This window comes from Gracilinanus agilis, chromosome 2 (assembly GCF_016433145.1).
Source record: "Gracilinanus agilis isolate LMUSP501 chromosome 2, AgileGrace, whole genome shotgun sequence".
Taxonomy (NCBI): domain Eukaryota; kingdom Metazoa; phylum Chordata; class Mammalia; order Didelphimorphia; family Didelphidae; genus Gracilinanus; species Gracilinanus agilis.
In genome coordinates, this window is record NC_058131.1 from 292,476,374 (window position 1) to 292,501,065 (window position 24,692).

Consider the following 24,692-nt stretch of genomic DNA (forward strand, 5'->3'; position numbering starts at 1 on the left):
TTTAAGGTATCCTAAAGTGATTAGCTTTTCTTGATGACCTCTACTGAAGAGGAGTACACTTCCTGAGGAGATAGCTCAAATTTGGACAACTCTCACTGTTCAGAAATAATAATACAATTCATTTAGGGAAACAAAAGATTTGGAATATCTAACAAAACAATGGGGGAAAAGTACTGATTTGAGATAAGCTAAACTTCCAGATCCCAAATTACATTTAAAGCAGGCGGCATCAAAAAAAAATTGAATGGGTTAACAAACAGAGAAGTATGGATCAGACTAGATAAAATCAGAAAAAATTAGAAGAGGAGCAGGTCATATACCTTTCACAGCTATAGATATATATGTTCTTACCCCCAAAGAGATAGAGGTAATTACAAAATATAAAATAGATAAATTTAGATGAAACAGAAATGCTTCTCTACAAACAAATTAATGCATCTAGATAAATGGGGAAAAATAACATCTGTATTGCAGATATACATATAAAACAAAAAAATTTTCTTTAAAAATGGTGGTCAAAAGATGTTAGCAAATATTTCTCATGAGAGGAATTGAAAGTTATTTACAATAATATAAAAGAAGATGCCAAATGGAATAAATTGAAATCAAAACAAATATGAAAAGTCAAAATTCTAAGAAACTGAGTTCCATGAAAGAAAAATCAATTCACTGAATGGACTTGCTATAACCAGTAAATTACTTGGTCCATTATCTGTCTTGTGGATGAAAGAGAATTCATTGAAAGATCTGAATCATTTAAATACAATTCTAAAAGCTTATCATTCAATCCTCTCCTAGACAACCCAAGATATCTCTAATTGGAGGATATATAATGAGAAGGTGGGCTAATTTTTTCTAGTCCCACCCTCATTCCCTCATAATGACAGGTAAAGTCACAGGCCTGCATACATGATTCCAATATCTTGCTGATCTATAAGGGAAAATCAATTTAGGTCTCATTAAGATCAATTTCCATCATTCATCCTAATGGAGGAATCCAGGACAACCATGCTGCCCCCTGGACATACTTGGTTGGAGTCAGATTTGTTTACTAAGAAAAGATAAATCTTGGAATCTCAATACTAATTTTTTCCAAAATGAGAGGATTCTTTGGGACCAGAAATGTAAAGACTTTCAAGTTTGTATGATTGCCAGGACAAAGGAATGAGAAAAAAAGACTTGAAAAATTCAATGTTACAGAGCAATATCAGAAATCAATGTAAAAAAGAATAAATCTTATTAAGAATAAATCTTATCACAACACTAAAATTTTACCTCAAATTTTGCAAATTGGCAAAAATGAAAAAATATTGGAATGGTCAATGTTGGAAGAATTGTGGGAAGCTACATGGAAACTATTGTACTTTTGGTAGAGCTGTGTATCAATATAAGCATTTGGAAACTCAAATTTAGAATTTTGTTAATAAAGTATTTAAAATGTCTATACCTCTTGACCCAGCAATTTGACTCTTAGGCTTATACTTATGAAATTGAAATTTGATTTTAATTTCATTTTGTTAAGATTTAAACATTATATAATAGACTTAATATTCTCCTTAGCTACATGTATTTAAATTCCTCTCTTGCAAATTCACTCAGGTAATCTGAGGTTATTTTGGCTCAAGCTTCTACTCTTACAATATAACTTTATTTAACAATTTTTATGTTTTCAATTATATGTAGAAAATTTTTAATATTTGTTATCTGACATTTTGGGAATCAGATTCTCTCCCTCTCTCCTTCCTTCCCTGCATTGAGGCAGTAATTAGTCTGATATAGTTTATACCAGTGCTATCCTACAATATATATTTCTATGTTACTCATGCTATGAAAGATGACACATATAAGAAAAAAAAACTCCTGAAGAAAACAAAAGGAAAAAATGGAATGTTTTGAACTGCAAACAGATTCCAATAGTTCCTTCTTTGGCTATGGAAAGCATTTTTCATTATGAATCCCTTGGGGTTATCTTGAAACCCCAAGGGTATTGCTGATAATACTTTAGTCCACAACAGTTGATAATCATGCAATATTTCTATTACTGAGTACAAAGTTTTACTGGTTCTGCTCACTTCACTTTGAATCTGTTTATATAAGTCTTCCTTGGTTTATCTGAATTCATCCTGTTCATCACTTCTCATGGTTCAATAGTATTCCATTACAACTGTATACCACAACTTGTTCAACCATTTCCCGATTATTGTACATCTCCCTCAGTTTCAAATTCTTTTTCCAACACAAAAAGCTGTTATAAATGTTTTTGTTCAATAGGTCCCTTTTCCCTTATCTTTGACCTTTGGGTTACACTATTGGTATTGCTGGGTCAAATAGTATGTATAGTTTCTTCTTTTTCTGCTTTATTTAAAATATTACTGTTATTATATCTGCAGAGCAATTTGATGTCTATTTTGATGTTCAAATTAATCCTATGAGGAGTTATTATTAATCTCTGTTTCTAGGCAAAAAGTTGAAGATCCAAAGAGCTTTCTTTATTTTTCTAAGGTTACCCAACTAGTATTGAAGCTAGATATACATACCCAGGAATCCCAATTCCAAATTTCAATGATGACTCCAATACAACATGTTTCCTCCTCAAGTGGAATAATCTTTTCCTCTCTGAATGTTGCACAGAGTCAGAGTCCTCGGCACCTGTAGTGGACACTGAATATGGGAAAGTCCAAGGGAAACAAGTGATACTACAACAATTTGACAAAACGGTCAATGTTTTCCTGGGAGTCCCTTTTGCCAAAGCCCCTCTTGGACCCCTGAGGTTTGCTCCACCACAGCCCCCTGAGCCCTGGGACTATGTGAAGAATACTACTACATACCCGCCCGTGTAAGTCATTAATCTTTATATTCTTCTAGAAATGGGAGCTCTTGCATTAAAGAAAATTATTATCATCTAATTAAGAAAACTACCATTTATTGTTTTTTATATTCCAGAACCTTAAAATTATTCCATAATTCTTTGCTTTGCCCATCTCCTCCTCCACCCTGGGAACATTCCTGTTTCTTTTTTATTAACCCATTCATTTAAGCTTCATCAAGTTGGAGGGGAATATTTGAGGTTTGACAAGTGGGATAGTCCTGAATTATAAAGTGATCCATCTCCCTTGAAAACCTTAGTCATACTGAATGAATAAAGGACCTGCTATAGTTCCCATTCTGATTAGATGCTACTGGGATTGGCTTATTTAATTCATTATGATCAGACAAATACCTGAGAACACATTGCTTGGCAAGATAGCACTTGCCTTCATTCATGTTAACACCACCACTAGTTGTAAACCAATCTTTCTATTGACATCCATGGGCTTAGTGACTTTAAAGGAGATGATTCAGGAGATCTACTGTCATTCTCTTAACCTTTGTATTTTTTCATATGTTCACTGGGGACAAGGTTGCCTATTCTACTTACCCACAAGCAGAATACCCAGAGAGCAACAGTCAGGAAGTCTCTTAGTTCAGTTAGGAGCAGCTCTAAGTTCTCAGGTTTGCATTTAGCTGGTTCTGGAGAAATCCCAATGTTTCATAAACCAGAATAGATCCTCTGACTTACTATTGAGTACACCTCTTTTCATTCTATTGTTCCAAAGAGCATACCTGTAAAGAATAAGAATTGAAAAAGACTTTAAAGATTTTTAAATTTTACTTCCTCTTTTCTAGAGGAAAAAACTGAGGCCTATATGATGGAAAAAGGCATGCCAAACAAAGAGTGAACAGGACATTTAATAAACTTAAAGAAAATGTTTTAAGAATCATTCAGTCAGGTGGCAATTCTCTCTCAGTAGGTGGGGGAGAGAGTGTGTAGAGGGACAGCAGAAGGACTTGGGGGGAGGGAATCAAAGACTCTGACTTGGAATTCTGACTTTTTTTGCCACCTATTTGACTTTGGGTAAGTCACTTTCCTTTTATGGGCCTCAGTTTCCTCATATATAAAATTAATGTGTTTATATGTTTGACTGTAAGATGTCTAAGAAGTCTATCAGCTTCCAAATCTCTGAGTAGTGATTCTGTGATCCCAAATATGCTTCCTTGAGCTGCTGCTAAGAAGTTTTTCTTTCTTCTTTTCATGTTTCATTGCACAGGTGTGCCCAGGTTCAAATTGGAGGGGAAATAATCGCAAAACTTTTCAGAAATAACCTTGGCTTGAAAAATTCTGAAGACTGTTTGTACCTGAACATTTATACTTCAGCTGACCTGACAACAAAGACTAAGTTACCTGTAAGGAGTTTATGGTTTGGGGTGTCCTTAAAGGTGGATATATTGCGTTTTGGTTCCTTCTAGAACTAAAGCTGATGAAGGAAGACAGAAATAATTTTTAACTCTCTTAATCCTACTTTCCTCTTATTAACCACTCCCTTCTTTTAGCCCTTCTCCTCCTATTTCCCTGTATGGGAAGAAGGAAGAATAGAAGGAAGGAAGGAAGGAAGGAAGGAAAGAAGGAAGGAAGGAAAGAAAGAAGGAAGGAAAGAAAGAAAGAAAGAAAGAAAGAAAAAGGAAAGGAAAGGAAAGAAGAAAAAAGAAAAGAAAGGAAAAAAGAAAAGAAAAGAAAAAAAGAAAGGAAAAGAAAAGATGAATGTTTTTTTCAAGCATTACCTGCTCCTGTTCACTGCAAAACACTTCTTTATGGACCTTTTTTCTTTTTCTAACTTACTCCTCCCATTTTTCTTTCTTACCCCTCCATTTTTTGGAGATCATCCCAATATAATTGACTCACACCCCTGACCTTTTTCTATGTAGACTCCTACTAAAGGTCCTAATAATGGTTACATTCTTATGAGTTAGATGTATCATCTTCCCATATAGAAATGTGAATAGCTTGAACTTTTTAATTCCCTTAAGACTTTTCTTTCATATTTGCTTTTTTTATGTTTCTTTTGTTTCTCTTGTTTGAGTGTCAAATGTTCTGTTTAGCTTCTGGTTTCTTCATTAGGAATGGCTGAAAGTCCTCTATTTCATTAAATACAATAATTTTTTCCACTGAAAGATTAGACTCATATTTGCTGGGTAGGTTTTCTTGGTTGTCATCTAAGCTTCTTTGCCTTCTAGAATATCATATTCTAAAGCCCTCCACTTCTTTATCATGGTAGCTCATAAATTTTGTATGATTCTAAGTATGGCTCCATGATACTAGAATAATTTAGTTTTGTCTGCTCTTTTTCCATCTCATATCTAGAAGCTTTAATATTTGGTAATCAGGTTCCTGAGAATTTTCATTTTGGGATCTTTCGGGAGGTGATCAGTAGATTCTTCAATTTCTATTTTTCCTTCTGGTTCTAAGATACCTGGGTAGTTTTCCTTTAAAATTTCTTAAAATATAATGTCTAGTCTCTCTGTGTTTTGTTTTTTATTAAGCCCTTACTTTCTGTCTTAGAATCAACACTGTGTATTGGCTCCAATGCAAGAGTTGTAAGGACTAGGCAATGGGAGGTTAAATGACTTGCCCAGGGTCGCACAGGTAGGAAGTGTGTGAGGCCAGATTTGAGCCTAGAATCTCCCATCTCTCGGCCTGGCTCTCAATCCACTGAGGCACTCAGCTGTCCCCTTCTCTATGTTTTTGATCATGGCATTGTTGTGATGAAGATTAGATTAGGTATTGATTAAGTATTAATTAGGAAGTACATAGCAGGAAGGAGCTGGAGCTGGGAATTCCAGGTTGGAATGAAGGAGGAGGAAGTCAGTCTGTGCCCTGTGTGTGGACTCCATTAGTGGTGGGCAAAACTGTTGCCAGCCTGGGAGACCTCAGAGCAAAGGACACCCTGCTTCTGATTTCCCCTGGGATCCTGTGTGGTGTGTCATCTAGCAAAAGGACAAATCTACAGAGCCAAGAGAGGAGGAGAAGTTTGAAAACTGTAGGACAGTGCTTCAAGCAGAACCCTCTTTACCTGGTACCTGAGAACATCTTGACTCCTGGCATCCAGAGATCATCAGTGGATTGCAGTGAGAATCCCAAAGCCACAAAGTCCTAGCTGTACTCAAGCCTGGCAGGTTCCAGGTTTGAGGCAGAAACCCAGAGACTCCATTTACAGCTCCTTGGATCCTGTTAGTTTGGATCACTTAGATAAGAGTAGAATAAGTCCTCCCATTGCCCTGTGGTTTTATCCTTTAGATTTTAAGTATAGAAATCCTTTCCCACCTTTTAGTCTAACATAATTAAAGCTGTTAAGTCCCTTTTACCTTGTTATCCTGTTATTATACTCTGGTCTAGTGGAATCTGGGTGACAGTTAAGATCAACTGCCATTCCTGTGGAAATCCAGTAAACTCTGGTCTCTTCACCCTGGTCCAGTCTCTCATAAATCCTAGAGTGTGTTCCCACAAACCACTTAGTTTATTGTAATATCCCTGGTGACCCCCTTACCTTACATATATTTTCCTACAGCATTCACATAGTTCAGTAATTCTTAAATTATCTCTACTTAATCTATTTTTTAGGTCAATTCTTTTTCTAGTGGGCTGTCTTATATTCTAATTTTTTGTTCTTCTCACTTGTGTTTTATTGTTTCTTAATGTCTATCAGAATTATTAGCTTCTACTTGTACAGTCCTAATTTTTAAGTAATTATTTTGCTCAGTGAGATTTTATACAAAATTTTAATAAAGGCTTTTCCTCATTTAGATAATTCTATATTTAAAGGGATATTTTCATGAATTTCATAACAAATGTAATTTCGTAACTTTTCCTAACATGTTAATTCCTTTTTCATAACTTTCTTGCACTATTTTCCCACAGTTTTTTCTGCTACACTTTGATTTTTAAAATCATTTATTTTCTTATTTTTTTCCTCTACTTTCCTTAGATTATTCATGAATTCTTGTTGGGCTTTTGACCAATATTCATCATTCGTTGAGGCTTTGCTTATAGATTTTCATGTTGCTTTCTTCTGAGTTTGTGTCTTGAAGTTCCCTCCTAAAAAAAGAGTATGGGGGGAGACTCACAGATGTGGATAGTGGTAGATCCACTCAGGGATCCCCCTGAATACTCAGCTGGGTATTCTAACCTCCAATTAGTGAGAATGAAACTCAATCACTTTCTCTCACTGGGCCAGTTGCACAAAGGCCTGGGAGACAATTGTTATTAAAAACAGTATCTCTTTTCTTTTAAGAGGGAATACAAACTGAGGAGCAGAACAAGGGGTCCCTAATTCTAAAGGATCTAGCTAATTTCCCACAATCCTGTATGTCCTTTGCAAGAGGGAGCCTTCTGGTCTTCTGACTAACTTAGTTTCCTGTTTCTATCTAGGTGTCCCCAAAACTGACTAAGCTACCTATCTATGACCCTTAGTAGTTGGTTTGATTTATTCCCCAAAAGCTATCTCTAAAAAAACATTATGAATGAACTCCAATGCCTAAATTCACCTCAGGGGATCTGACCCTGAGGTATAACCTCAAAGCCCATCTGACAGGATTTTTTAGATAAAACTTTCTGAAAAGCACAGCAGGTATGGTCAGATCCTTTTCTAGATCTTTCCCAGTTAAATAGAGTACTTCCAGAGATGAATTCTTTCTTGGCAGTCAGGTGAGGTAGATGAGATCCAATAAGCCTGCTTTTCCTCTACCATTCCTGGATAGCAAGCCCTTATCCTCCAACAGGAAGTCACTACTCTTTAGCAGTTGTCACTTCCAAACCATTCCTACACTGCCTTCTGTGTGCTAAAATCCTTTCCCTTGAATTCCTAGCATATGCCTTAAAAACGGCCTTCCACTTCTTTTAAATCTTATCCTATCTCTATCCTTTTCCCATTACACTCCCACCATATTAGCTTTTTTTTATTATATATATATTTTTTGTTTTTTGTTCATTTCCCCAGCTTATTTCTTGACTTTGGACTTTTGTTAGAGTTGGGTTCTGCTTACATAAGAGGAGGAGAAGTAGTGGTAGTAGTATCACAGGCTTAAGGCTTTTTCATCCTGCTATTTTCAAACCTTGTTCTGAGGGTTTATAAGCTTTTGGTTTTTCCCAGATGGCAAAATCTAGGGAGATCTGGGGAGAGGTGTTGCCACTGCTCTCCTGTTCTGTACTTTGGTATTTACTTATGTAGGACCCCAGCTCCCTTACAAACACTAACACTCCTCACAGTAATGGAAATGTGATTCAGAACTTAGTAAAGAGCAATTGGCTGCCAAACAATGTCCAGTGCTGAACCCAGTTTTAACTCAGGAACCACTTGTAATCTCTTTTTAACAAGTTGCCCAGTCTCTTTATTATCTCTGCATAGTAAGAGCTCCCCAAATTGCAGCTGTTACAATTGCTACAGCTTCAAGACTCAGAGCTTATATTCAGTGAATTATACTTCAGGTAACTTCTCCTCCCCTCATCCTCAACCCCAGTATCACAGACCTCTCCTTCTGACATCCTAAGTTATATTAGCCTAAACTCCACTTTTTGTTGGTTATACCAGAATTCAAATTGATAGTTTATTTTAAGGTTGTTTGGAGGGGAATGTTGGAAGAGTTTGTCTGGGATACTTTTTCAAATCTTAGCTGATTCATGTAACTCCTAGGAAGTTTATCATTATTAGGCATTTAGAAGTCAAATGTATGAATAGTCCATGTGGCATAGGTATAAATCTGGTATGTGACTATATCTTGGGACCTATAGATTTTTAATGCTTCCAAGGTGGTGTCACCCAAGAGAGTTGTGGTCACTATTCTGGCCTATGCTTTTGTCCTTAGGTAGGGCTTCTATTTCTTGTGACCACACTGTAACCAATCCTTTTCACTCTGCAACTGTAACAGGAAAATAAGTAATGGGCTATAAAGATGCCATATGATTCCTGGTTCTGCAGCCTGGCCTAACAGAGGGGTCTTCTGTAATATCTTTCTGACCAAGCGTTTAGTCCTCTTATTGTCCTTAGTGCTTCCACTACTGCCACTACTGCCGCCAATGCTGCTACCACATACAGCTCCATAGCTCAAACTCTTGGACAGCCCCTATCCCAGTGTCTAGAGGCAGACATGATTTTTAGTCTTCCTAAGCTGCCATAGACTAAAGAAATGAGATACTGTGAGTTTTTTGTGTTTACCCTCTCAGAATATTATTTCAGACATTTTTTTAAAAATTGATTCAGGATTTAGGAAACCACAGCAGAAATGTTCAATTCCTTCTGCCATCTTGGCTCAACCCCTTAAACCTTCTTCTGTAATTTAAACACTGTTCTTGGAGCCAGCTGGGTAGCTCAGTGGATTGAGAGCCAGGCTTAGAGATGGGAGGTCCTAAATTCAAATCTGGCCTCAGATGCTTCCCAGCTATGTGACCCTGGGCAAGTCACTTGACCCTCATTACCTACCCCTTACCACTCTTCTGCCTTAAAACCAATACATAGTATTGACTCCAAGATGGAAGGTAAGGTTTTTTTTTTAATAAATAAATTTAAAATAAATTTAAAAAAATAAGCACTATTCTTTCTATCAATGCTCATAGGATAGTTCTGATTGCTTTCAATATCTTCATTATTTTCCTCTAGTGCAGGATGCCTTTTCCTCCCTCCTTAGAAGGGATCCATGGATAGATTTTGAGGAAATTTGTAAACTTTAATGGGGAGACTATATCAGTATAATTTGTTTTGGGAATAATTTTATGTATTTAAAAGCACTATTCTGAGAAGGATCCATGGGCTTCACCAGACTGCCAATGGAGTCCATGATATGCCTAAAAAAAGTTAAGAACTCTCCATTAAGTGTGTAAGTTCAATTTATCAAGGATTGGAAAAACTCAGAAATGATCTAATACAATTCACACTTGCAAAGGGATCCCCTCTATAATGTACCAGATAAGTAGGCATTCACCATCTACTTGAAGATCTTCAGTGGTGTGTGTGTGGACCAACTCTCTATGAAGACATTCTACTTTGAGAATTCTAAATCACATTAAGCTTTATTTACTTTTTTTATTTTTTAAACCCTTACCTTCTGTCTTAGAGTCAATACTATGTATTTGTTTCAAGGAAGAAGAGTGGTAAGGGCTAGACAATGGAAGTTGAGTGACCTGTCCAGAATCACACAGCTCGGAAGTATCTGAGACCAGATTTGAACTGAGGACTCCCATCTCTAGACCTGGCTCTCAATCCATTGAGTTATGTAGCTACTCCCTAATTTTGCTTTCCTACAGTTTCCACTAATGTTCCTCTTTTAGTCCAATGGGATAAATAGAATGAATACAAAGCTTCCTTTGACTGACAGCCTTTCAAATACTTTCAGACAAGCTATCCTGCTCCCCCAAATTCTCCCTCTCTCCTGGCTTAAACCTATCTACTTAATTCAACTAAACTGAATGTGAGAAGTTCAGGATTACTTCCTTTTTTCTCTCATTAATAATAGATCCTCTTATTAATCAGTCAGATGGTTAGAACATTGAGATCTGTATTATTTGTCTGGTTTTGTCACTTCGATGTCAATGTAAAGTAGTGGAATTGTCTTAAAAGTATTTAACTGAAAGAATAGAGGCTCATGGAGAATATGATGACCTCCTTAATCTATCCTATCCATCCTGCCTTCACCTATCTCTATGTGTGGAACACTGTCAGAGGAAGCATAAAGTCAGAAATAAGGAAGGACCTTAAAGATCATGTAGTTCATACCCTTCATTTTAGACAGGAGAGCAACTTTAAGCTTAGAAAACAGAAGTGAATTTCTTAAATTCAATATCAAGTTAGTGTTAGAGCCCAAACTAGGTCTCAGGTATCTGATTTCTAGCATAGTTCCCATTCCATTATATTATACCATCTCCCTAGATATCTCTAGAATGGGTAGATGCAATAATTTGGCCTAGGTGATTTTATTTATTTATTTTATTTTTTACATTTTTTAAACCCTTAACTTCTGTGTATTGGCTCCTAGGTGGAAGAGTGGTAAAGGTGGGCAATGGGGGTCAAGTGACTTGCCCAGGGTCACACAGCTGGGAAGTGTCTGAGGCCAGATTTGAACCTAGGACCTCCTGTCTCTATGGCCTAGGTGATTTTTAAACATAAATTCTCTGATGTCCTTTTTAATTCAGGGGCTGTATTCAAAATTATTCTCTCCTCATTTGATAGGTGATGGTATGGATCCATGGAGGGGCTCTTTTGGTGGGTGAAGCTTCAACTCTTACTGGTATGTACCTCTCAGCTCTTGAGAATGTTGTGGTGGTGGCCATTCAGTACCGTCTGGGAATCTTTGGATTCTTTAGGTAAGTCCTGTAAGATGGAAATTCAATTGATATACAGGAGCCCTTGATGCTTCCAACTCTGAAATTTTGTGTTGTTTTTTTTTGTTTGTTTGTTTGTTTGTTTTTTTGTGGTCACTTCTCTTAAGAGATCCTAAAAGCAGGAATTTATTTATCTGACCTTTGAATATGACATTTCTCTTTCCCTTGGTTTCCTTGAGCATAGACTTTTCCCATAATATAGTTAGTCTCTTTAGGTTTAAGATTTGTGGCAAGTATGGCATCTGATATACTGTGAACATAGAACAAATATAACCAATATGAATGCAAAGGCACAGTGTGTGTAGTTAGGGGACATAAATTCATCTCAATCCAATTCAGTGAGCTTGGATTGAATATCTGTTATGGTATTTTGCCATTTAGTTAATATTTACTGAGTTTCTTCTGTGTACAAACTAGTCAGTGAAATATTTCTTAAGTCTATACTATGTGCTCAATGCATGAGTAATTGGTAGAATGAGAAATATGTACTGTGCTCATCTTGCTTCCAAAAGAACTTACAGTCTAATGGGAGAAGTTCAAAAGCACAAATAAAGAACCCAAAAGAGAGGGAGGTGGTTCAAAGGGGAGACACAGTAATAGTGCTATAAGAAAATGTAAGAGTATAAAAACCAAAAATAAGTACTAGAAAGCAATTATATGAGCAATCCTGACATTTATTGTAGAAAATTGTAAATTGCAAAATGTCAGGGTCTGGGCCTAGCCTAGCTTGGCCCAAAGATCCAGAGCTTATTTGTCAACATGTATTGTCAACTGATATACAGTGAGTCAGATTACACAGCACTCCCTTAAAAGGGGAGTTTTCTTCTGAATTCCTCTTTTCAGAAGGGGTTATCAGAGAAGGTATCTTCTTAAGAAAGCATATTCTATGAAGTAATCATCAATCTCATATATGGTAAAAGCAAAGGTAATTCTTGTAGTGTTAAAGCCAACTGAGATTTCATAATGTCTAGACACATTCCAGGATGTTGGATGCATGCATACAATTCCCATTGGCTATTTTGTCAAGGCATTTCAGAGGATTCTACTCACAATATGGCTTCTGATTCTTGAGCACAATTTTTCAATCAATTGATAATTGAGATTATTCCTTACAACTTATCCCTAAAATACTCATTATTGAATAAAAGACTTCATGTATAGCCCTAAATTAAATGTCTAACATTCATGCGATAACCTAGTTGTTTGGAGAGGCAAAGTTTATAAAAAATTATCCCATGGGATTGAAGAGAGGGAGGAAGAGAGAGAGAGAGAGAGAGAGAGAGAGAGAGAGAGAGAGAGAGAGAAAGAAAACTGGTAGAAAGGAGAGAAAGTTGTGATCCATGTTGGCAGATGAAGTATCCACATCTATGAAAATTATGACTTTTTATTTAAAAGTAGTACATTGGTGTACCATCCACCTTGTACTTCATATTCAATGTAGGAACAGATGGTACAGTGGAGAAAAAGGACCCATACATAAAAATAACAATAATAAATGGCAAGTTGACCAACAATTAGATGGAAGAGTGGAGAGAATGCCAGGCCTGGAGTCAGAAAGACTCATCTTCTCTTCAAATGTGGCCTTAGACACTAGCTGTGTGACCATGGGTAAGGCATGTAACAACATTTGCCTCAATTTCCTCATAGGTAAAATGAGCTGGAGAAGGAAATGGAAAACCATTCCAGTATCTCTCTTTTTTTAAAAACCCTTACTAGCCATCTTAGAATCAATACTGTGTATTGGTTCCAAGAATAGTGGTAAGGGATAGGCAACAGGGGTTAAGTGACTTGCCCAGGGTCAAACAGTGAGGAAGTGTCTGAGGCCAGATTTAAACCTAGGACCTCCCGTCTTTAGGCCTAGCTCTCAATCCACTGAGCCACCCAGATTCTCCCCTCTAGTATCTTTCCAAGAAAATTCCAAATAAAGTCACAAAGAATCAAATATGACTGAAAAACTACTGACAACAATAAAAGTTGAGCAGACATTGGAAGCTTAATATTATAAATTATTTTCCACAGTACCTCTTTTTCCTAAAACAATTGCTATGCTTTATACCTATTATAAAGTTTGAATATAATGACAACCACCATATGTTATGAGTGTTATTATTATCTCCATTTTATAAATTAGGAAACGTCCTGAAAAAGATTAAACAATTTACCCGTGATCACAAATCTTGTATCACAGACTACATTTAAATCTGGTTATGTCCTAACTAATAGTCAATCTCTCCATTACATCCTGCTTTCTCCCATTTCCTTTTTTTGCTACTATTATACCAGTAGTCATTTCTTTTCTAATCCATCTTATTTCTCTTTTCTTTTCTCCCTTGGAGCACTGGAGATGAGCATGCCCGAGGGAACTGGGGTTACTTAGACCAAGTGGCTGCACTCCACTGGGTCCAGAAGAACATTGGCTACTTTGGAGGAGACTCAAACTCAGTGACTATCTTTGGTGTGTCGGCAGGAGGTATCAGTGTTTCAGCATTGGTGAGTTTTCTATTTGCCATGCTCAGGTCCTGGAGGCTTCCGATAATACATATTAGTGAAGATTACAAGCCTCATCCACATGTTTTTGGTATTGACAGCTAGCTGCTTTGGTTCTTACACAATACCGTGTGTGATTTTAGGCAGGGACTTTCTTTCCTAATCAGGTAATAAAGTAGATAGGACTAGAAAATAGAGCTGACCATGCCCCAACACTAACTATAGAAGTCTAATAGTAAAGGCCTGTGAGAAACAAGAGTTGATTCAATTTTATAATATGCTGTTACTTTTATAATAACAATAGCAACTCATATTTGTAAAGCATTCAAAATCTCTCTCTTCATAGCTATTTTATGGATCAGGCAATAAAAGCATTATATTGTTCATATTTTCCTAGATCAGGAAATTGAATTTCTGCGTTATAAAATGACTTGCTTAAAATCACACAGACATGAAGAGTCTGAGCTGGGACTTGTACTCTTCTTTCCAGGTTCCAAACCCAGTGCTCTTTCCACTCATAGTATCTCTATTATTCAATCATTTTCAGGCCTTTCCAATTCTTCATGACCTCATTTGGGATTTTCTTGGCAAAGATGCTGGAATGGTTTGCCATTTCCTTCTCGAGTTCATTTTATTGATGAGGAATTTGAGTACAAAAGGATTGTGACTTGCTCCACATCTTTAGTTAGTGTCTGGAGACAGATTTGAACTAAGGTAGATGAATTTTCCTGACTCCAAGGCCAGTGCTCTATCTACACTGCCACCTACTGCCCCCCACCCCCACAGTATCCCTACAAAGTGGTTAGAGGACGGACTCAACAGCTTTTCACTGAACCATTGCCTTCCCCTACTGGGCAGATGAAAACTGTTATAATACCTGCCACCCACATTCTCCTACTTTCCTTTTGACACGGGGTCATCTCTGGGCAAACTTTGAAAGAAAGTGAAGTATGGTTCTGTGACACCATCTCTCTCATCTACTCATGTTTCTTCCATTCCTCTCCTCTCAGCTTACTCCTCTTTTATTTTCTCCTATTTTTCAAGGAACTCTTAAGTGCCTCTTGTATATTGAGCATTGCCATAGGTGCTGTGGAACACCGTAATGGAGCAGAGGGAAAAGGCACAAACAATGAATTATCAGTATTAAATCACAGATGCATTTGATACTTTTGCATTATAGGAAAACATGTATACTCATCTAGTACTGTTGAAATCGTAAATTTGTAAAAAAATTAATGGTTATTGATGATTATTTTTCTATCACCTTCATTTAAATATTTCTCTCTAGATTGAGCCTTCCTTGGGAAAAAGATAAGCTTTCAAGTAAAAAATATCATCCTAGTAGTCTCTTGCTTCTGACATGAGGAAGAAGCTGTATTTCATAATCTATTCTCAGGGAACTTCCTGGTCTTTTCCATTTTTCTGAAATTAATTTTGTTTTTGTTATCTAATTTGCATTGTTAGAGTCATTGTACTTGTTTTTCTATTGGTTCCACAAAATGCATTATATATTAGTTCAAATAGATATTTCCATATTTCTCAGAATTTCTCATTTTTCATTCTTCATTGCAAAGCAATATTCTCATATAGTCATGGGAAATAGGTTTTTTAAATGACTTTTAACAATAATTACACTGCTGTGAATATTTCCTTTGAAGCATTTTTTTAATCTGCCTGCTCAAAGGTTTTCATAGCAGAAAGAAAATTCCTAAATGTCTAACAAAGAAAGAAAGGTCAAATGTATTAAGTAAATTCATAAGGTTCATTAATAAAACAACGTGATTTTATGAAGTGCTTTCAGTGTACCAAGTACAATTCTAGGTTCCAGGGATACAAAGACAAAAATAAATTAAACCTTCTTTAAAGGTAGCTACATTCTTTCTAGGAAACACTGTACACATTTACAAATACATACAGACTGAATGTATATAAAATAAATACATAATTACATTTGATGCAATGGAATTCTACAATGCTATAAAGATTCATACTTATTGTACAAGGGATACAAAGGAATTTTATAAGACCTTTATGAAATAATGCTAAGTGAAAATGGAGAAGCAGAAGGGAGTACACATTTTCTAGGTTCATATGAGAAAAAATATTTTGTGTGCACAAGTGCATTTACCTTAACCTAGCTAATCAATATCCTTGAACAAAGAGTGCTATAAGTAGCCATTTTGTTCTCTGGACCTACAGCTGGAAATATGCTCCCAAATCAAAATAAGATTAATGGGAGGCAGGGGGGCTGAAAGAGAGAGAGAGAGAGAGAGAGAGAGAGAGAGAGAGAGAGAGAGAGAGCATCAGTTGGGAACAAAAGGTCTTATGGAGGAAAAGATTTTAGCACATTCATTCATCCCACAAATATTTAAGTTAAAACGAAAACAAAAAAAGAAACAAATCCTGCTCTTAAGATATTTATGTACTACTAGAGAGAAAAAATAAATATGGATATATGGATAAAAATGATAGTTGGCTCCTTGGAGAAAGCTTTCTTTGTGTTTGGAAGAGGAATTCTCAGTCCTAAAACAGGAAGCAAGTCATTTGCAGTCTGGGCCAAGAGGAGAAATTTTGCCTTCTTATGGCTTCTAATTTTAACTTTTGGGAAGAGGGTCCATGTGATTTCATTAGTTTAAGGAACTGCTGATGACAAAATTCCCTCTTTAAAAGCAAATCCACAACAGAGGTACTAAAAGTTTGTCAACTGTCCAAGGTCACATAGTAAGTATTTTTCTATGCTGGGACTTGTAATTTCAAGGCTGGTTCTCTATCCATACTACAATATAACAATTGTCATCTCCATTTTAACTAATCATTTTCTTGTAATGGTGTATTAAGGCTCAGTTTTTGTGCTGGTGAAGACATATTTTCATCAATCTCCTAATTTCAATATCCTAAAGTGAAGCAATGATTTTCCTACCCTAGTATAGTTTTCATTCTAAACTATAATTTGATTTCTTTTGTGCTCTTTTTTCACAGGTTCTTTCTCCTTTGACCACAAACCTTTTCCACCGAGCCATTTCCCAGAGCGGAGTTGCCATTACAGAATCTTTATTCAGCTCTAACATCAAACCAATAGCTGAGGTTGGCTTTTCCTCAGTTTTTTCCCCCCAAAGCTTGATGCTATTTACCTATGTAAAGACTTCTGCACTATACAGGAAATTAGAAGTGATTTAATAATACTTTCTCATTTTGAAGTCCTGCGTAAAGAAATGACTTGTCTAAGTCACACAGATAGATTTTTGTTAATTTTTTTCTAGATTAACAAGTATTTATTTCTTCTCTTCAAATTCCTTTCCCCCCTGAACAAAGAAAGATGAAAACAAAACTTTTATGTCAAATATGCATAGTGAAGGAAAAATTCTCACAATAACCGCATTCAATGTTTTTCTCTTTTTGCATATTAGTTTATCAGATCTCTTTCAGGAGGTAGGTAACATTCTTGACCATCAATCCTCTGATGTTGAACCATGATTGAACCAACCATAAGTGATAATTTTGTTGCTCTGAATTCTTAAATTCCTCAAAATGTTTTGCTTTTAAAATTCTGTTGTCATTGAATAAATTTTTCAACTGATTCTCACTTTGTGTTAAGTTCACATGTCCTCACATGTTTCTCTGATATCCCCTTTATCATTTCCTAGAATACAATAGTTTTCTATTATGTTTGTATACTATAGTTTTTTCAGGAATTCCCTAATTCTTTGCCACTACAAATAACTTTTAAAAGTATTTTTGTATATATAAGACCTTTTGCTTTTTTAAAAAATCACTTTCCGCAAAAAGACATAGTAGAGTTATCTCTGGATCAACAGACATTTCTAGTTTACTATGTATTAGGACTAGTTTTAAAATCATTTCTAGAATTTATAGACCATTTCACATTTCAACCAATAATGCATCAATGTTTTTTCCTTTTTTGCAGCCTTTCTAACTTCTGTAATTTTCCTTTTTTTTTTTCTGTTCATCTTTACTAATCAGATGGTGATCTCAAAGATCCTTAATTTTCATTTTTCTAATTATTGGTGATTTGGAACACCCTTTCAAATACTTTTAGGTAGCTTAGATTTTTCATTGGAGAACCACTTTTTCATATAGTTAATGAAATTAACATTTAAAGAGGTGAATGTTTTGTATTTTTACATATTTGAATTAGTATCTCCTATAGCTTAGAAATTCAGTCTTTATCAGAAAATAACATGCTACAGATATTTTCCCCAGTGACTGCTTTCCTTCTTTTCTTAACTAAAATGGATTCATTTTGTGAACTTTAAAATATTTTATATAATTAAAATTGTCCAATTATCTTTTGTGACCCTTTCTATTCCTTCCTTGCTAATGAATTCTTCTTTTATTCAGTGACCTAAAAGATAATTCCTTCCTTGTCCTTTAATTTGTGGCCTTTCATATCTATGTCACATATCCATTTAGAATTTATCTTGATGTATCATATGAGGTATTCATCTAAATTCTGTTTCTGTGACACTGCTGTTTAGTTTTCCTAGAAGTTTTGTCAAAGTAGTTCTTACTCCCAAAATTGATGTCTTTGGGTTTATTGTTTCAGCAAATCATGTACCTCATATGTTTTCATGATCACAAATCACATAGGAAGGTGCAGGTTTTTTGTTTTTTTTTAATATTACCCCCTTTGCTTTCTATTCTAAAACTTTTTTTCTGAAATACTATGTCATACCTTCAAGGTGCCTCAGTTTTTGGGAGAGGGAAGGGACTATTACTAGTGGGAAATCCAGGGAATAATTCTTGCTTAAATAAAGGAACTAACAAGTTGTCACTGTTCAATTTTGTTGAAGAAAATTGCAGGCCTTGCTGGGTGTAAAACAACCACTTCAGCCAGCATAGTTCATTGTATGCGACAGAAGACAGAAGAAGAGATTCTGAACACAACTCAAAAGATGGTAGGTGAATTTAGAGTTCTAACCCTTTGTTCCTTTAATAAAATTCATTGTGCATAATTACTTTATACTCTCCAGTCTAAAATGAGAGACAATGTAGATCAAGGAGTTGGAAAAACCCATTTATTTTCACCAGATGTAACAAGTAAATTTTGTACCTAGTTTTAGGTGAGAAAATGCTCCCTTGAACATAGCAATGTTCAAAGAAGGAGTGGCTTGGTTTGTTTGCCAGTAGAGATTGGTTCTCATAGGAAGACCTGGGAAGACTAACCCTTGTATATAGGAACCAAACATTGTATTAATTATTTTTGTTAACCTAACGATACTTAGTTGCTCCTCTGATCCTGAGGGATGCAAGAGGTGTTAGCAATCTCTTTAGTGTTTTGAAGAAAAGTTCTAATTTTTACAAAGATTTCTCCAACTCATCTTGTTTGATTTGAAAATCATTCAAGCCATAGTAAATAGCTTTCCAGGTTTCGTTTCTGTTGTCCACTTGCCTGAGCACAAGGGGCTAAAGCAGAAGAGCTCTTGATGTCCCTTTTTACACCAGGATACCAAAGAGTCAGAATTCTAAAAAGCTACTCTCATTCATAAGGTGTGTTTGTGTGTGTGTGTGTGTGTGTGTGTGTGTGTGTGTTTTGTAGGGTAAGGAGTGCTCCCTGGAACAACAGGGAATTTGATGTATGTTGTTGCTTTGCCTGAAAAGAGGGAATTTCATACCATAGATCATTTTTCCAGAGAGGTCTCTGTCTTTCTCAGAGGGGATAATCTGACTAAAGACTAAGTTAGTGACCAAAAGTATGACACAAAATTCAGTATTGGGATAATATTTAGATCTGAGTCCCAGACAAATTGATGATGAGACATACTCAGGTAAGTTAAGTCAAAATAGTTTATTGGATGAAGAATGATTTGTATAATTGTCATATTTTATTTTTGGTACACATGAACCCAGTTCATTAATAGGTAATTTTTAGACAACCTATTCAGTGTATAGATTCAGAACAAGGGCTTAATCTTTCCAAAGTGTTTAAAATTCTAAGTGACTATTAAGGTATTATTTCTGCATGAATTTCAAGATTAAATTAGATTTATTAAAAAATCTTAGGGAAAATGTCATTCATAGGTTTGTATGCCTCTTCTGGCTATTCTTTTTGAAGTTTAACTTGGAGAAAAGGTATATAGGAGAGAAAAGAGTTCTATATACTCAGGAGGTTGCTCCAAGCTAGTATTCTAAAAGGCTTCAGGACTTCCATCCATAGTCCACCTTATTTCTAGTACAAATGGCAGGAACCAGTAGCCCTATGTACTTCATTCCTGAACATAATTTTGAACAAAATATGAGATAGAACCTGATAATCAGATGAAGCAGCAATATAAACACTTTATGGGATTTCTTTCTCACCAGTCTTTTGTCTGTCTTCACAGGAATTATTCACTCTGGATTTCCTAGGAGATCCCACACAGGTAAGCTATCCTTGTTTTCCTAATTATTTGAGGCTTAATTTCCTTAAAATCCAGTTAACACAAGGAAGGCAACCCTATTTGAATGAATTCATCTCAATCCCATGTCTTTAAGGAGCAGCTTGCCCTAATCTTAGACTTCTACCAGATTAAAATTCCATATTATTCCATTTGAGATTCCTATCTCTTTTCTATTTACCTCTAAAATAATAAATTCCCTCTCTGGGCCCTTATATCCCATCACCATCACTACAAATTTTGTCTCTATTTCCAAGTTTGTAGAAAATGCTAGGACCACTTTCTTAATTCAAATTGTCCCTTAAATTTAATCTGCTATAAGAATGCTATGTTCCTCTAATTCACTTAAGGTATCACTCTTTATCTCTAAATCATATACCCATTTTGACCTTATCTTGGGATGGAGTGTGAGATATTGATATATACCTATTTTCTGCTATAATATTGAAAACTAATATTTAAAAAGTGGATTAGAAATATATTAGTTAAGGTTTCCGGGTTAAGATGGCGGTAGAGTAAGAAGCAGCTCTTAACCTCTCCGGACCAAAACACACAAAACTCCTCAAGGGGACATAAAAACAAGTCCAGATGAATGGAGGAACCCCACAACAGGGCACAGTGTGGAAGGTACGTGGAATCAAGGCATTTCCATGCTATAAAGGGGTGAAACAGCTCTCACTAAATCGTGGGCTGAGCAACCACCCCACCCCCAACCCCTCCACACACGACACCTATAGCGCCGAAGCCAGCTAAAAAGAAATGGAGCAAGTTTGGGGGCACCCATTGAGTCATTGGCAGCTCCAGGGCCTGTTCCTGAGAGCAGCAAGATTTAGGACCCCAAAAAGCTAAAGAAAACACACAAACTCTGAGAGCGGGAGGAGGCTGCAGAGAATGGACGCAGGACGCAGAACATAGGACCAGAGCCCAGGTGCAGGTGGAGGCATGGGTGGAGGCAGACACAGCCACGAGCTAAAGCTCTGAAACCCTGAGTGGGGAACCAGTGCAGATGGGTATACGACTGTGGAAGCAGCGCCCTGAGACTTGTAAAGAAACCTCTGGCAGAGGATCAAGCAAGGGGGTCCACCAGGGGGCTTGACCTTGGAAAAAAACAGAACTCAGACCTCAGGAACCAAAAGACTGCGGACAGATCCTGAGCGCAAGGATAAACCCTAGAAGCTGCTGGGCTAACGATGGCTACCCAGTCTTAAGAAGTTCAGAAGAGAAAGATTAACAACAAGAAAAAGTCTTTAACACTCGACAACTTTTACACAGAGAAAATCCAGACAACCGAGCAAACACAGGAGGAGAACAAACAAGCATCCGGACCCTCCTCAAATAAGGAAAACTCCTCACAAGCTATGGAAGAGTTCAAAATTGAGATTTTGAGGAAAATGGAAGAGATCTGGCAAGAAAATAACTGTTTAAAAGGTAGAATCTTGCAAATGGAAAGTGAGGCTCAGAAACCAAATGAACTGATAAGCAAATTGAACACCAGAAATGACCAGATTGAAAAGGAAGACCAGAAGATTATGGCCGAAAACCAGATGATTATGGCCGAAAACCAGAAGATTACAGCCGAAAACCAAAAGATCATATCCGAAAACTGAAAGATTATAGCCGAAAAGCAATCCCTAAAGGCTAGAATTGAGCAATTAGAAGCTAATGATCTCTCAAGACAACAAGAACAAATAAAACAAAGTCAAAAGGCTGAAAAAATAGAAGGAAACATGAAATATCTCAATGAGAGAGTGACAGACCAAGAAAACCGGTCTAGAAGAGACAATTTGAGAATAATTGGTATTCCAGAAAAAAACAGAAATTAATAGAAACCTGGACTCCATACTAACAGAAATAATTCAGCAAATTGCCCTGAAGTCCTACAACAAGAGGGCAATATAGACATTGAAAGGATTCATAGAACACCTGCAACATTCAATCCAGATAAGAAAACGCCCAGAAATATAATTGCCAAATTCAAGAGTTACCAAGCAAAAGAAAAAAATCTTACAAGAAGCCAGAAAGAGATAATTCAAATGTCAAGGAGCACCAATCAGGATCACACAGGATCTGGCAGCCTCCACGCTAAAAGATCACAAGGCTTGGAATACGATATTCAGAAAGGCAAGAGAGCTGGGCCTGCAACCACGGATCAAGTACCCATCAATATTGACTATATATTTCCAGGGGAAAGTATGGGCATTCAACAAAATTGAAGAATTCCAGGTATTTGCACAGAAAAGACCAGGGCTAAATGGAAAGTTTGATATCCAACCACAAAAATCAAGAGAAACATGAAAAGGTAAATAAGATACAGAGGGGAAAGAAAGAAAACTTATAATTTTTAAGTTTGCCTTTTTAAGGGCCTCAGTGAGATCTAATTATCTGTATTCCTATGTAGAGAAATGTAATGTATAATTCTCTGTAGTGAACTCTATTCACTATTATAGTATTCACTATTATAGTAATCAGAAAAATAATTAACAGGGTGAGGGTGGAACACTAAATAATCTAAGATGGCATGGGGGATGGGAAAGAGGGGGTGAATGGCAGGGGACACCAAGAGAAACTTGAGTGAATAAGAAAAATAGGATATTCTATTACACACAAAGAGGCCATGGGAAGGAGAGGGGACAAATACTATTATAAGAAGGAGAGGAAGAGAGCATTAAGAGGTAATAATCAAACCTTACTCTCAGTATAATAAACCTGGAGAGGGAAGAGTAGCTATACTATCCATTGGGACATAAAACTCTTATCTAACCCTTCAGAGAAAGTTAGAAGGGATAAACCAATGGGAGAAGGGGAGTGGGGAGGTCAAAAAAAAGGGAGGGGAGAAGAGGGAGGGAATTCATAAGGCCTTTAAAAACAAAAAGAGGGGGAAAAATAAGGGAGGGGGTAGAAAGGGAAGTTAATCAAGGGAGGGGATAAGGGATAGGGTCTTAATACCAAACCACTGGTTTAAAAGGAAAAAGTATAAGGAAAAAGGGGGTAGGAATAGGGGAGGATTCGAAAATGTCAGCAAATGCACAACTGATGATTATAACTGAATGTGAATGGGATGAACTCGCTCATAAAACGGAAGCAAATAGCAGAGTGGATTAGAAACCAAAATCCCACCATATGTTGTCTACAAGAAACACATATGAGGTGGGTGGGCATACACAAGTTTAAGGTTAAGGGCTTGAGCAAAATCTTTTGGGCGTCAAATGAGAAAAAGAAGGCTGGAGTGGCGATTATGATTTCTGACAAAGCCAAAGTAAAAATAGATATGTTTAAAAAAGACAGGGAAGGTCATTACATCCTGATTAAAGGCAGTATAAACAATGAGGAAATAACACTGCTCAATATGTATGCACCAAGTGGCATAGCACCCAAATTCATAAAGGAGAAACTGGCAGAGCTCAAGAAGGAAATAGATAGTAAAACCATACTAGTGGGAGATCTAAATATTCCTCTGTCAGATCTAGATAAATCAAACCAAAAAATAAATAATAAAGAGGTAAGTGAGTTGAATGAAGTCCTAGAAAAATTAGATTTAATTGATATGTGGAGAAAACTAAATGGGGACAAAAAGGAATACACCTTCTTTTCAGCTGCACATGGCACATTCACAAAGATTGACCATGTAATAGGGCATAGAATCATTGCAAACAAATGCAAAAGAGCTGATATAATAAATGTAACCTTCTCAGATCATAATGCAATAAAAATAATAATTAGTAAGGGCACCTGGACAGGAAAATCAAAAACTAATTGGAAATTAAATAATATGATTCTCCAAAACCAATTAGTCAAAGAAGGAATCATAGAAACAATCAATAATTTCATTGAAGAAAATGACAATGATGAGACATCCTACCAAACTCTGTGGGATGCGGCCAAGGCAGTACTCAGGGGGAAATTTATATCCTTGAGTGCATATATTAACAAATTAAGGAGGACAGAGATCAATGAATTGGACATGCAACTCAAAAAATTAGAAAGTGAGCAAATTAAAAATCCCCAGATGGAAACTAAATTAGAAATACTAAAAACCAAGGGAGAAATTAATAAAATCGAAAGTAAAAGAACTATTGAATTAATAAATAAGACTAGAAGCTGGTACTTTGAAAAAACAGATAAAATTGCCAAAGTACTGGTCAATCTAATAAAAAAAGGAAAAAAGAAAACCAAATTGATAGTATCAAAGATGAAAAGGGAAACCTCACCTCCAATGAAGGGGAAATTAAGGCAATCATTAAAAACTATTTTGCCCAATTATATGGCAATAAATATAACAATTTAGGAGATATGGACGAATATTTACAAAAATATAAACTGCCTTGTTTAACAGCAGAAGAAATAGAATACCTAAATAATCCCATATCAGAAAAAGAAATTGAACAAGCCATCAAAGAACTCCCTAAGAAAAAATCACCAGGGCCTGATGGATTCACAAGTGAATTCTATCAGACATTCAAAGAGCAACTAATCCCAATACTATACAAATTATTTGATATGATAAGCAAAGAAGGAGTCCTACCAAATTCCTTTTATGACACAAATATGGTACTGCTTCCAAAGCCAGGGAGATCAAAAACAGAGAAAGAAAACTACAGACCAATCTCCCTAATGAACATAGATGC

At 36.2% G+C, this 24,692-nt stretch overlaps 1 protein-coding gene across 1 annotated transcript in view; it reads left to right on the top strand.

The window, feature by feature from the left end:
* Positions 1-24,692, top strand: part of LOC123233657 (liver carboxylesterase 1-like) — a gene marked incomplete at its 5' end in the record, with an annotated part of 42,771 nt that overhangs the window by 2,989 nt on the left and 15,090 nt on the right. Inside the window, 7 exons of the mRNA XM_044659720.1 lie at positions 2,632-2,836; positions 4,089-4,224; positions 11,034-11,167; positions 13,522-13,675; positions 16,652-16,756; positions 18,484-18,588; positions 20,014-20,120. Of these exons, the coding sequence (XP_044515655.1) occupies positions 2,632-2,836; positions 4,089-4,224; positions 11,034-11,167; positions 13,522-13,675; positions 16,652-16,756; positions 18,484-18,588; positions 20,014-20,120 (946 nt within the window). The remainder of the gene's footprint in view (positions 1-2,631; positions 2,837-4,088; positions 4,225-11,033; positions 11,168-13,521; positions 13,676-16,651; positions 16,757-18,483; positions 18,589-20,013; positions 20,121-24,692) is intronic.